The sequence below is a fragment of the Microcaecilia unicolor genome, chromosome 13 (assembly GCF_901765095.1).
Source record: "Microcaecilia unicolor chromosome 13, aMicUni1.1, whole genome shotgun sequence".
NCBI lineage: Eukaryota > Metazoa > Chordata > Amphibia > Gymnophiona > Siphonopidae > Microcaecilia > Microcaecilia unicolor.
The window spans coordinates 41,605,325-41,618,591 of NC_044043.1; the positions used below are offsets into that span (position 1 = coordinate 41,605,325).

A 13,267-nucleotide genomic window follows, 5' to 3' on the forward strand; every position below is an offset into this window, starting at 1 on the left:
TTTCATTCTGTGTCTCTCTCACTCTCATATATTTCCCCACCAGATTGTCACCCAGGAAGTCAGTCAGCCACCCCTCCAAGCATCTTTTTCCCATCTAACCAACTATAACCTCGTCCTCCAAGCTGTCCCTTTACCACCTAGGAAGCAGCACACACACCCACCCCCCTAGGGACGTCTGGAAGCAAGGATGCTCCCCAACCCGGCCTGCGCTACTCATTTGCCTTGGGGAACAGGAGCTTCCTGCTCTGTGTGCACTGCACGGCTCTTTGAGTTTGAGCTGTATGATTTAAGAATTCCAAAACTAGCCCTGTGAGACTTGAGACCGCAAGACCAGAGCTGAGCTTCCTTTACCCTCATGACTGAAACTCATAGAGGGCAATGCAGTGCAGAGAGCAGGATGGTAGTGGTGGTAAATATTTTTATAAAAGGTAAGAAAATCGTGGACATCCGAGGATAATTCTTAGTCACTATAGCAACCTTGGCACCTGCATGTGTCAAGACCTGCTGTAAGGTTAGCACCCAGATCTAGACCCTAGAAGACATTTGTTTGGTGCTTTCTATGATAGTAAAGCTTTTGGATTTAGGTTTACTTAGTTTGATGATGCTGCATGTGGAAATCCACTAGAACAAATCTAAAAACCATGAGGAGTAAAGGTGATGCATTAAATCACGTCACTTATGTTTTTGTTTCAGGTCTGCTGCCTATAATCTTCTGTGTGCCTTAACATGTACCTTTAATTTAAAGATTGAAGGCCAGTTACTGGAGACTTCAGGTCTGTGTATCCCTGCCAACAACACCCTTTTCATTGTCTCCATAAGTAAGACTTTGGCAGCTAATGAGCCCCATCTAACCCTAGAGTTTTTGGAAGAGTGCATTTCTGGATTCAGCAAATCTAGTGAGTACAGTTCCTTTTTGTCAACAGTGAGATTATATGTTTGAAACTGAAAATCTACAGCCCAGAAATTTTGTGTGGCTGTATTATATAATCCGTATTATACAATTTAGGATTTGACAGATTAAGTTCTCAGTGCATTCACATTTTTCATATGGCTAATGGTGACTTCCATGGGGGAGAGTGTGGGGGCTCAATATCACTGTTATCGGTACAATATAGAAGGTCTCCAGTTTATATCCCAGATCGGGTCTGCAGAGCTAATATTTGCAACTCCGGTGATGGGAAGTGATCACAGTCATCATTAAGGTCAACAGCTGGTGATTAAATTTAGAGCCCAGGAAGCGGGGTTCTATCTAGAAGGAACCTTGCTACATGGTCCCTGGCCTCAGGACCTTCACTTCAGTGACCAGTCGAAAGATAGGCCCAGTGAAGGGAGCATAAATCTCTGGATGATTGTGGATGAAGTTTCATGGGTGCTGAAATCCCAGTACTGATTCCAGTTGAGCTGGAAGAAAAAGGAGAAATTATCACTCCCCCCCCCCCCCCCCACCCAAAAAACAGAAAAAATTGACTGCTTTTCTCCTCTCATTTTCATAAGTGTACTGTATTCCCTCTTTTTCCTTTGAACAGGTATTGAACTAAAGCACCTTTGCCTAGAATATATGACTCCTTGGTTACTAAATCTGGTGCGTTTCTGTAAACTCACTGATGATGCCAAGCGGCAGCGAGTCAGTGCTATTCTGGATAAGCTGATAACTATGACAATCAATGAAAAGCAGATGTATCCTTCCATTCAGGCGAAGATATGGGGAAGCCTTGGACAGGTACTGAACTTGCCAAATGTACATTGTATTGTGTTTGGCTGCAGGATATATTCAACATCTCTTTTTAATCAGAAACAGATTAGCTCAGAATAGAGTATCTATCCACAGCAGGTTTTGGTAAGCTTGATTCTGTTTCTTTATGCACATGTTATATGGAATGTGTCCTCTCCAACTATTTCAGAGTATTTTCAACAATTTGTATTGGTGAACAATTAGTAATAATAATAAAAAGATACAAACTACTAATGCAAAGTTATAAAAACAATCAGTTCATATAACATAGGTAGTATATATTGCAGTAGCATGAATATATCACCAGTTTTTATCAACTTAAGAAGCCAGTACCCCACCCAATAATATCCTAACTCTCCTTATTCCATTTAGTTATTATGGATTTAGAAGTTAACATTTCCTTCTCTAACTCCTTGTACTACCCATCTGTGTTTAGCAGTTGTAAATCTATCAAACATTCTCAGTTCAACCCCACAAAGTCAAAATGCATGCCATCTCAAGGAAAGCCTGGACAGTCATAATCTAATAGTACAGTTATTGTCCTATGGAACAAAACAACACCCACCCCTCCTATAAGTATTATAAACCACCAAAATATTATAAATGAACAAAATAGCAGACACAAACCTGAGACTCCTCCCTAAACCTCACCATGTTGGGGAGGACTTACATTTTTATAGTCCACCCCGACACCAAATAGCATAGACTGAAATTATCCGAAGATGTATTGTCACCTTACCAACTTGCCCCTATTATAACCACCTTAGTGTAGTATACCATTTCAGAGGTTTTAAAACATATTTCTGATACCTTAGTCACAAATTGGTTCAAATCCCAATTCTCCACTGGCACTCCTTGTGACTTTAGTAAAACCACTTAACTTTTGATTGTCTCAGGTGCAAAACTTTGATTGTAAGCCGTCTTGGACAGGAAAATGTCTATTATACTTGTATGTAAGTTGCCTTGAGCTCAGAGTTGGAAAGACAAGTATTTAAACCTAAAATTCAAATCGTAAAGCCGATGAACATGCTGCTGTCCCACACCATTGGCAACCTGCATGGTTGTCTGCATCATAACAGGAAGACTTTATTGTATTCATGAGGACATAAGAATAGAGCAGTAGGACAAATCCTTGTGACCTTTAAAAAAAAGAAAAAACAATGAGCAACTTTGAGGTTGATATTTAAAGCTAGATATCCAGGTAGCAGCACCTGCTATCCAGATAACTAGTACTCACCAGTCTTAGACAGTGATAATTCAGCAGCATTATCTGGATAATGCCACTGAATATCATGTCTGACTTCCTCTGCCCTCTCCAGGTAGTGCCAGGGCAATCTGAGAATGGAGCTAAGGCAGAGCCTGATGTTTTCCAAGTACTACTGTACTGCCAATATTCAACATCAGTACCCGGATAATTATCCAGGCAAGTTAGGTCAGAGAAATAGCTGTCCTAGCTTGCCCAGATAATGATCCAGGTACCAGTGCTGAACATCAGTGGTACCTGACTAGTTTCCAGCAGCTGCTCAGTACCCAGATTTTTAACGCTGGAGTTCTGTTATGGCCAGCTCTCAATAATCCCATGGCAGCCGGAATTTAAAAAAACACTGACTACTGTGGGTTTAATATTACTCCCTTTGTTTTTAACAGTAGTTCAGTGCTTCTTGCCATGGATGTTCCTGTCTCATCTTCTAAGGGCCACATATTCCTTTCCCCATACTCAAGGCTATTGCAATTCACATCCACTCTTTCAGCCAGGTGGCTTAGTATCAAAACAAATAGTGTAGTTTGTTCAGTGCAATTGATCATAACTGTGTAGGAGAGAATGATGTGGTTTAGTGGGCAAGCTCATTATGTGCTATTCAGTTGAGGGGATTTTAAAAAATAAAAACAACAAGAAAAAATATTGAGTGTGTGTTTTGTTTGATTTTTCCCTCTCATAGATCACAGATCTGCTGGATGTGGTTCTGGACAGCTTTATCAAAACTAGTGCTACAGGTGGTTTGGGATCCATTAAAGCTGAAGTTATGGCAGACACAGCTGTAGCTTTGGCTTCTGGCAACGTGAAGTTAGTCTCAAGCAAGGTACAATCTCTCTCTTTATTTATTTATGTATTCATTTAAACATATGGTTTACAAAGATAAATATCTTTGAGGAAATATTACAGGGCATATGATACACTTAGTTTCAAAAAATCATTTTCAAATACATACAACAGCTGACTCAAAGCTCTGAATTAGTCCACTTATTGAGACCCAAGATATCCTAAAGAATAACCCAAGAGGAGTTGGAAATTAACAAAATTAGCAAAACAAAAATTTAGGCTTCTTATTTATACAATCCCTTTAAACTATGAGGAATTCCCAGATTGCCTCCTGGCCTTCATAAAATCAGAAAGTTGATCAACCTCATAGAAAATAAGTTTCTTGTCCCCGTATATTACAGCACATTTGCACGAGAAGCGCAATTGAAACTTGGCCTGCAATAATATCACAGCTTGTCTTAATTCAAGAAACTTCTTTCTTTGCATTTGTGTCCACTTGGATACATCAGGAAAAATAAGAATTCTCCCATCTAGAAAATCTATCTTGGATCTCAGGAAATAAAGTTTCAATATTGCTTCTTTATCTTGGAGGAAGACAAACTTCACAATTAACGTAGATCTCTTTTTTTCTTCTTCAGTGGATTGTTCTAGAAAAGTAGTCAGGTCCAAGTCCTGTGCTTGACCTCCAGGCTGAACCTGAGATTCTTGTTTTTGTTCTCGTGTTTTTTCTTGTGGTTTAACTGACAAGTAATATATTTTGTGTACAGGAGGATACATTTGTTCAGAGTACTTAAACTCCTCTCTCAAAAATTTAAAGAACATTTCTTTCGGTGATATTAAGTCATTCAAAGGAAAATTCAAAAGTCTTAGGTTTTGAGTCCGCAAGGAATTTTCTAAATTTTCAATTTTCCTTATAGTCATTAATTTTTCACCAACTACCTGGGTTTGGACTTCACTTATTTTTCTCAACTCTCCATCCATCTTCAATTGCTTATCAGAGATTATTTCTAATTCAGCCTTTAAAGATTTAACTTTTGTTGCATTATTTAGTGACACAGAAATAAAAGACAAGGTACAGTCTCTCTCTATCATTATTTTCACTCAGATATTCTTGTCACACACTGAATGTAAACAATGGCATAAATATATTAAAATGTGCTGAAACCTTTAAAAAGGTTTAAAATGATATGAATATTATTGCTGGCTACATTTTCTTCCTCTTTCCTTGTTCCTACTCCCTCACACCTTTCTCCCCCCTCCCTCCCAGGTTCTTCCTCACCAGTCTTACATGCTGTGACCTACCCACCAGTTTATCAATCTCTCCTGCTAGCCCTCATTTGTGTTGCATTGCCATCAATCAGTGTTCCTGAGCATCCTCCCAGTCTCTTAACCTCCCTAGACCATGTTTACCAGCTTTCATCCCCTGACACTTGCCAGTCTGACTTGAATGGACCATGCAGCTTCTGTAATATTGTAATTTCCAAAACTCACAGGCAAAGATCTATTGAACCCCTGATGGTCATTATGTCTGATGACAGAGCCCTACATGGTAGCTGGGTGGGTGGACATCAAGGCCTTGCTACTGCTGCCAGAGCTTAAATGAGATCTGCCTGTGCTGAATTCTCTGTGTTTGGCCATCCAGGCACCAGTGATTCTTTCTGTCAAATCCATTGCTGTAGCCATGCAGATCAACTTACTGCACATGGGCCCTAATCCCATGTGCTTTTACCTCTGTTTAGTGTGGCATGACACCTATATACTGCTATTCCTGTGTACTCTTGGAACCTCCAGTGGCGTAGCCAGAAGGCAATTTTTGGGTGGGCCAACAGGTTGGATGGGTGGGCACTAGAGTTGCCAACTTTTTTGAAAGAGAAAAAACAGCAACCTGATGCACTCATACTCTGTCCATACCCCACTCCCCATAACTTCAATGAGGGTTCTAGTGCAGGCTTCAGTGGCTGCAGGCCAATTTAGAGCTAAGGGAAGTACAATAGACTGCACTATTCAACCCCACTGAGCTATGGTCCTCCAACACATATATGGTATTGAAGCCAAACACATTCTGCATCCAGAGAACCTCCTGGCCGTCCACCAACAATGGATACAGAGCACAGCAAGGGCAATTCTCCATAAAACTCATCATATAAAGAAATTTTGTTTTCTAGTGTAATCTCAATTACAGACATATTATAAATTAACTTTAAAAAAAATCTATAAAACAAAAGTCACTCAGAACCTAGAGCAAATCTACCATGCCAACACTAACTTCCAAAAACAAAGATCCTACCTATGAAAAAGAAGTGCCTTAAATATTATAGTAGGGCCCTAAAATACAAATACATTTATCAGGAAAGCTGAACAAGCCAAATTACTACAGAATGCTACGTGGAAACTTCATGCTAACAGAATACCTCAGTCACACACACAAGACACAAATGCCAAATACAGAATAAGTGACCACAAACTCTAGAAATATAAATTAAACGGAAACCCCAAGAAACTAGACCTTGCATATGTAGTACAACACCAGAGAAACAAGAAAGAAAGGCATTTGCTCCTGTGTAAAATATAAAGATGGCACATGCCAGGGATGGTGTTAGTGGTTGCAACTAGGGCAATTGTGCCTGGTTCCCTGGCCAGAGAAAGCCCACCTGCTGGAAGCTGAAGGCATAGCCTGGTAATGGACTTTGGGGTCATTTCCTAGATTTCTGTCCTGGACCCCAGCCATGTTTAACATCAACTTTGGCAAGATGTACATTTCAAATTCAACATGTTATATTCACAACAGTGAAAATAAAATATTTTTTATACCTTTTTGTTGTCTGGTTATTTTTTCTCAAATCATATTGGTCCCAGTCTCTGGTTTCTGCTTCCCTCTGTCTTCTCTTAACTCACTTGCCAGTGTCTCCTATTTGACATTTCTTCTTTCTTCATGTCCATCATCCATCTCCCATCTCTGTTTTCCTATATTTCCTTGTCCAGAATCTCCCCTGTGTTCATATCCCCTCATCCATCATCATTTCCTCTGTGCACCTATGCCCAGCATATCCCTTCTGTGTTCCTATTCTCCCCCTTGTCTGGTATCTCCCCCCCTCTGTGTCCATATACCCCCCTCTCCAGTGTCCAGCATTTTATCTCTATTCCATATCCCCATCCCCCCCCCCCCCCCCCCCCGTCAGGTATTACCCCTCTGTGCCCATGTGCCATCCCCATACAGTATCTCACATTTGTGTCCCTGTCCCCATGCTCCCACCTAATGCCCATAATCTCCCTTCTGTATCTGTATACTTCCCTATGTCCCCTTTCTCCCTCCTCCACACCAATGTGTCCCTCTCCTCTCTGATCCCACCCCCCAACCAGCTTCTCGTCCTCTCTTTCCTTCCCCTTATGCATCTGGCTCTTTCTTCTTGCACCTCTCTCCCTTCTCTCTAACCCCTCCCATAGGTCCAGCACCTTTCTCCCTTTGCTCCAGCCCTCCTTGCAGGTCCACATCTGTCTCCTTTCCTTTCAGCCATCATCTGCATATCCAGCACCTCTCCTTCAGCCCCCCCCCCCCCCCCCCACATGTTCAGCACCTTTCTCTTTCATCCAGCCCCCCTACATGTCCAGCACCTCTCCCCTTCACTTCAACCCTCTGCGTATCCAGCACATCTCCTTTCCCTCCACCTCCCCCTGCAAATCCAAAACCTCTTCCCTGCCCTCCAACCTCCCCTCTGCAAATCCCAAACCTCTCCCCTTCCCCCCAACCTCCCCTCTGCAAATCCCAAACCTCTCTCCCTTCCCTCCAACCCTCTGCCCCTAGCAAGTCCAGCACCCTTCACCCTTCTGTTCCCTCCCCTTCCCGGGCCAGCACCCCACTGACTTCCTCACCCTCTCCCACCCCTGCAGCGCTTCTTTTAATGCTATCGGCTGCTGTGCACAGTCTCCCACCCCCGCGGCAGCGCTTACACTTCGCTATGGCGCTGCCTGCCTGACAGCAACTCTATAGATGCGTCACCGACGTCCTGCTCCGGGGCCTTCCCTCTGCCGCGCCGATGTAACTTCCTGTTTACGGAGGCGGGACGCGGAAGGCCCTGGAGCAGGACGTTGGATGTCTGTGATGCATCTGTAGAATTGCTGTCAGGCAGGCAGCACCGTAGCGGTATAAGCGCCGCCGCGGGGGTGGGAGACTGGACAGCAGCGCCGACAGCATTAAAAGAAGCACTGCGGCAGGGGTGGGAGAGGGTAAAGTTCTTCTTCTGGGCGGGCCTGAGGCCAAACTGGGTGGGCCTGTAGCTACGCCCCTGGGAACCTCTGATGCAGACTGTCTCCTCCTGGCTCCAATTCATGCCATTTGAGCATTAGTCATACAGTTCTGCCATTCCCACACCATGCAAGTTCTACAGCTCACTGTTACATATGCACACCCAGCACTATGTGCACTACTTGTATAGACTAACACTGTATTATATCAGAAACTTAGAAATTATTTAATCATCCTACTTTTTGGACAGAATGTGATATTTGATGTGCTTGAAATTAAAGCTTTTTTATTTGCATGCAGGTGATTGGAAGAATGTGCAAAATAATTGATAAAACCTGCTTGTCACCTACACCTACATTAGAGCAGCACCTGATGTGGGATGATATTGCCATCCTGGCTCGATACATGCTAATGCTGTCCTTTAACAATTCCCTGGATGTAGCAGCACACCTTCCCTATCTTTTCCACGTAGTCACTTTGTTGGTGGCCACAGGTCCTCTATCTCTGAGAGCTTCCACCCATGGCCTGGTCATCAATATAATTCACTCCTTGTGTACCTGCTCCCAACTTAACTTCAGTGGTAAGTTCAAGTAAGGCATTGTGCTATGTTTCCAGGTTAATTATTTTTGTTTCCTTGGATTATCCAAACTGAACATCACAAATGAACCTACTGGACTTATAACACATAGATGAAATCTTGTGTGAAATTTCATTGTATATTTGTACTGTGTTGCATATACCATAAACATTATATAAAATCAAAATAATAAACTTCCATGTATTATCTGCTGGTACTTGGGAGGGCCAGGATGTGATACCCTTACCTTAATCTAGTCTTTTGATGGCACTGCTGGTCTTCCAGAGAAGCTAGGTATATGACTTCTGAGATCACTTCTTGAGGGACTGACAGGATCCGCCACTTAGCTTGAATAGGGGAGACGATGTGACCTAAGCTTTCTTAAAGCATATCCCAGATGTCATGCCGTGTCCTATACCTAGACCATAAACCAAAACAGAGAGGGTATAAAGTACAAGACAAAGTCCAAAATAGCAGAAAAAAACACTAACAGCCTTCAAAATAGGGACACAGATCCTTTTAATCGTGTATCTTGAACACCAATCTTGTATTAATAACCCGACATGGGCCGTGTTTCGGCACACAGTATTTTCATCAAGGGTCAATGGGTTATTCTTAAATGATTCTGGTTAAAAGGCCTGATACACAAAATGGAGATACCTCCCTGCACAATGCAAACTGAGCGTAGTTTCTTACTTCTCTCAGTCAGACGCGAAACAGTCCTTCATAATCCCGGTATGAAAGACTGTTTCGCTTCCAACTGAGAGGAGTAAGAAACTACGCTCAGTTTGTATCATGAAGGGAGGTATCTCCGTTTTGTGTAGAATATAACCTATTGACTCCTGACGCAGGCACTGTGCACCGAAACACGGCCTGTGTCGGGTCATTAATACAAGATTGGTGTTCAAGGTACATGATTAAAAGGATCTGTGTCCCTATTTTGAAAGCTGTTAGTGCTTTTTTTCTGTTATTTTCTACAGCTAGACCATGATAGCTTATCATGACCAAAAGCTGTGAAGTTTCCAGAAGGGAGAGGAACATTAATATTTCCATATATGATGTGGGAGGGTAGCAAAAAGGAAGATGTCAAAAAACAAATAGTCTAGAAGTCCCTAGATGTGAAATGCCTGAGATAAGCTAATGCTGTAAGAATTGAGTAATACTACAAAATTTGGAGAAATACTCATATATAGGGGACTCCATGATGGCCATGTTCTAACTTGACATGTTAAGCTACTGTCTTAGACCACAGGGAAATTACTTGCTTTTCCTTGTGTTCTCAATTGAAAGATGGTAAAAAGAGAGGGTACAACCTGTTAGTCTGAGGACAAGCAGGATAGCAAATTCTCACAGCATAGGTGACATCACTGACAAGAGCCCATGTGGGAAGCTTCTCCAGCTTAAACTCAGAGTTTTTGAGTCACTCCATCATGCATGTGTGCCACTTCCTGCTTGCTACTGTCGTATGAGACCACCTCAGTCTTGGTCTTTCTGTAGAGCCGGTCAGATGCTGCCACTGAAGCTTTCATCAAGATAACATTTCTTAGCTAATTTATGCTTTTTCAAATTTTTTTCTCATGTCTTGTTACTGTCATGCAGTGTGTCTTCCCTGTTAGAGTTTTACTTAGGTTTTCAGTTGTTTTCAGGTTTGTGGGTTTGTTTGTTTTTTGTTTTTTGTTTTTTTGCATCACCCAGTATAGACCTTAGTGAGGATCTCAGGCTCCCAGTCAGAGTACTCATTTTCAAAATCAAGTCATTTGATTTCAGAATAGCTAATTATATGTACAAGATGTTCCTGTAAAAAGCCCCCAGCAGCTTTAAGAAGTACACCCAGTGCAACAGGGTCATTCATTACAGATACCATAACTGGTGCCTGCAATGCCTTGGGTCTGACATAACCCTTTTTGCTGTAAATTATGTTCACAGATGTCCTAAGAAGGGCTTAAGTATTTTTGGCACAGAGAAGTCCAGTCCTTTGAATTTGGCATCGGAAGCATTGGTCTTCATGAGTCCCAGAGCAGCATCAAATGCTGGGGTTGTATTGGTATCAAGAATGTATCATTCACTCTTGACATTGTCCATAGATAGATGTCATCAGAATCCAATAATCATATGAGTCTTACCCAAAGAAGAGAAGGGATTTTTCTTTGACTATGACATCAAGCGACTTTGATTCCAAATGCCAGGTAGAAACTGGGGCACATGGACATCACACCTCGTCATAGCATGGTTCGAGAGCACCAATGTTGCTGGTGTGCTTGAAGAGCCCCGATCTGAGGATCACTCATTCTCCTTAGTACTGGAGTGGATTCAGCAGTCAGATAGAGTCCAAGACTTAGTGTTCAGTATTCCCCAGTTGACTCTGAAGGACCTGACCACTCATCCTTCTTTCCCTACACTTTAGTCAATAGCAGCCTCTGAGAAGCAGCTCATGAGGAGATTTCATGAGCAAATGGAACACTTTTTTGCTTGACACCATACTGTGGATTCAACAGAGTCAGTGTTGATGAAGAGATACATTGCTGAAGACATATACTGCCTGCAGGAGGGGCATCTACACCAAGACCTTGAAAGACCTCAGAAGTTTGCACTGCTATCGATTTCCAGGGCATCAAGGGAAGAACTTCAGTGAAGTATCGGAGATCCTTGGTGTCTTGATGCCCAATGCCTGATTCTGATATCAGTAGGTTAAGACAGGCAAAGACCCAGACTCTGGAGTAATATTTCTGGGCCTGACTCTGAACAGGGATTCTGATTATGAGCCAGATGTTTTCTTTGAAGAGAATTCAACTGTCTTAATCATCAGACCCACCTCCTCCACATGAGAGAAGAAAATGCTCACCAGAGTAACCTTTCATTTATTAGTTTATGCAGGAAACTGATGCCATTCCATTTAATTTAGAAGGTTGAGGTTGTGTATAGAATCCAAAGGCTCCTGGTTTCAAGAAGCAGCAGCTTCCTCACCATTCCAACGTGACACCATTCAACGTGGTTGAATCCATTCCCAAAAGAGCCAAACGTTCAAAAAGACTCATTCTTCCGTGGCCCTAGGGAGTGAAACTTAGACATTGGAGTCTTTTGGGAGAAAGTTTTCTTTCAGAATGCTGTGCTCACTTTCTGCATAGCTTTTTATCAGTTGTTCATGGACGTGTATTTATGGAATATTATGCACAGTGTTGGGGAGTTTGCACACAGTCCCTTGGGAGAAGACCACTAATTGGGAAAAGGAAGGAATGCGGAAAATACATGGTCTGAGTGACCTGTGATATTTTTGATATGACATCAAGGGCTTCTGCAAATAGATACTGGTTCCCAGAGACTTGCCTGTCTCTGGGCTTCAGACCTTAGATATGATATGCAGGAAAAGCTTACTGACATGCTGTGCCATAGAGAGAATCTTTTTAGAGCTAATGTGCAGGAGACTGCTACCCTGATCAAGCAATACAGTGAAATTCTTAAGACCCTCTCCAGGCCCACCTTTGACCTGTCCTCCTTTTCTATGAAGTGTTGGAGTGAGGGAAAAGGAGATATTACTACTTTCAAAGGCATAGGTATCCTACTCCCTTTTTTCTCTTCCCTTAATAGACTGGGACCTTCCTCTCGAGCCAGATAGCAGAGTACCGAAAAGACTCAACCATTGACGTAGCCAAAACCAGAGGCAGAGTTTTGACTGCTTCCACATGAACAATGTGTTCCCAGTATTTGTATCAAACAATGTTCTAGTAGTAGGGAGTATGTTTTTTTACAAACTGCTAGCCCCTTATAACTTCTGATTGGCGAGTTCTGAAAATCATCCATATAGAATACCATCTGCATCTATTAAAAACTCTAGCAAATTACCCACCAAGAGCATCTTGGTCAAGTTCTCAGGATCAGGAAACACTAAGGAGCTCTCTTCCCTTTTAGATGCAAATGTGATCAAAACTTGTTCCTCCAGGTTAAAAAGGAAAGGGATTTTAACCTATTTTCCAGTCATGATAAAGATGGGGGATTCCATCCCATCCTAATCCTAAAGATCCTGAACAAGTTTCTGGTAAGGGAGAAATTCAGGATGATTACACAAGGCACCCTAATTCTCTTTCTCCCGATGATACTCGTTATGTTCTCTGGTCTTAAAGGACGCCCAAACTCACATAGAGATACATCCCAGTCACAGGAGGCATCTCAGATCTATCATAGGAAAATGCCACTAACCAGTATCACGTACTATCATTTGACCTCACATCAGCACCTTGGGTATTCACAAAATGCCTTGCAGTCATACTACCATATCTGGACAGATTGAAAGTGCGTATGTTTCCCTGTTTGGACAATTCACTGGTAAAAAGCACATCTTGAGAAAAGTCAGAAAGATCAGTATGCACAGCCACCTGGGTACTGGATTTAGTAGGGTTCTTTAAAAACTACCCCAGGTCCTAATAGGCCCGTCACCGCAATTAGAATTCATTGGAGTTTTGCTAGATATGACTCAAGTGAAAGCCTTTCTGCTGCAGCAGGGACTCACCAATCTAGCATCCATAGTATTAAAAATCCAAAAGAGTCCTCGGACATCAACATGGGACAAGTTGAGAATGTTTGTCCATATAACCTCATCAGTGCATGTTGGTCCATATAGCCTCCTCGGTGCATGTATCACTTCTGGCATGTCTCTAAATAAGAGAAGTTCAATAGACT

At 42.2% G+C, this 13,267-nt stretch overlaps 1 protein-coding gene across 1 annotated transcript in view; it reads left to right on the forward strand.

Moving 5' to 3' along the window:
- NF1 (neurofibromin 1) overlaps positions 1-13,267 on the forward strand; it is a 464,504-nt gene that overhangs the window by 382,900 nt on the left and 68,337 nt on the right. The window contains 4 exon segments of the mRNA XM_030222524.1: positions 694-896; positions 1,527-1,720; positions 3,673-3,813; positions 8,317-8,596. Coding sequence (XP_030078384.1) covers positions 694-896; positions 1,527-1,720; positions 3,673-3,813; positions 8,317-8,596 — 818 coding nt within the window.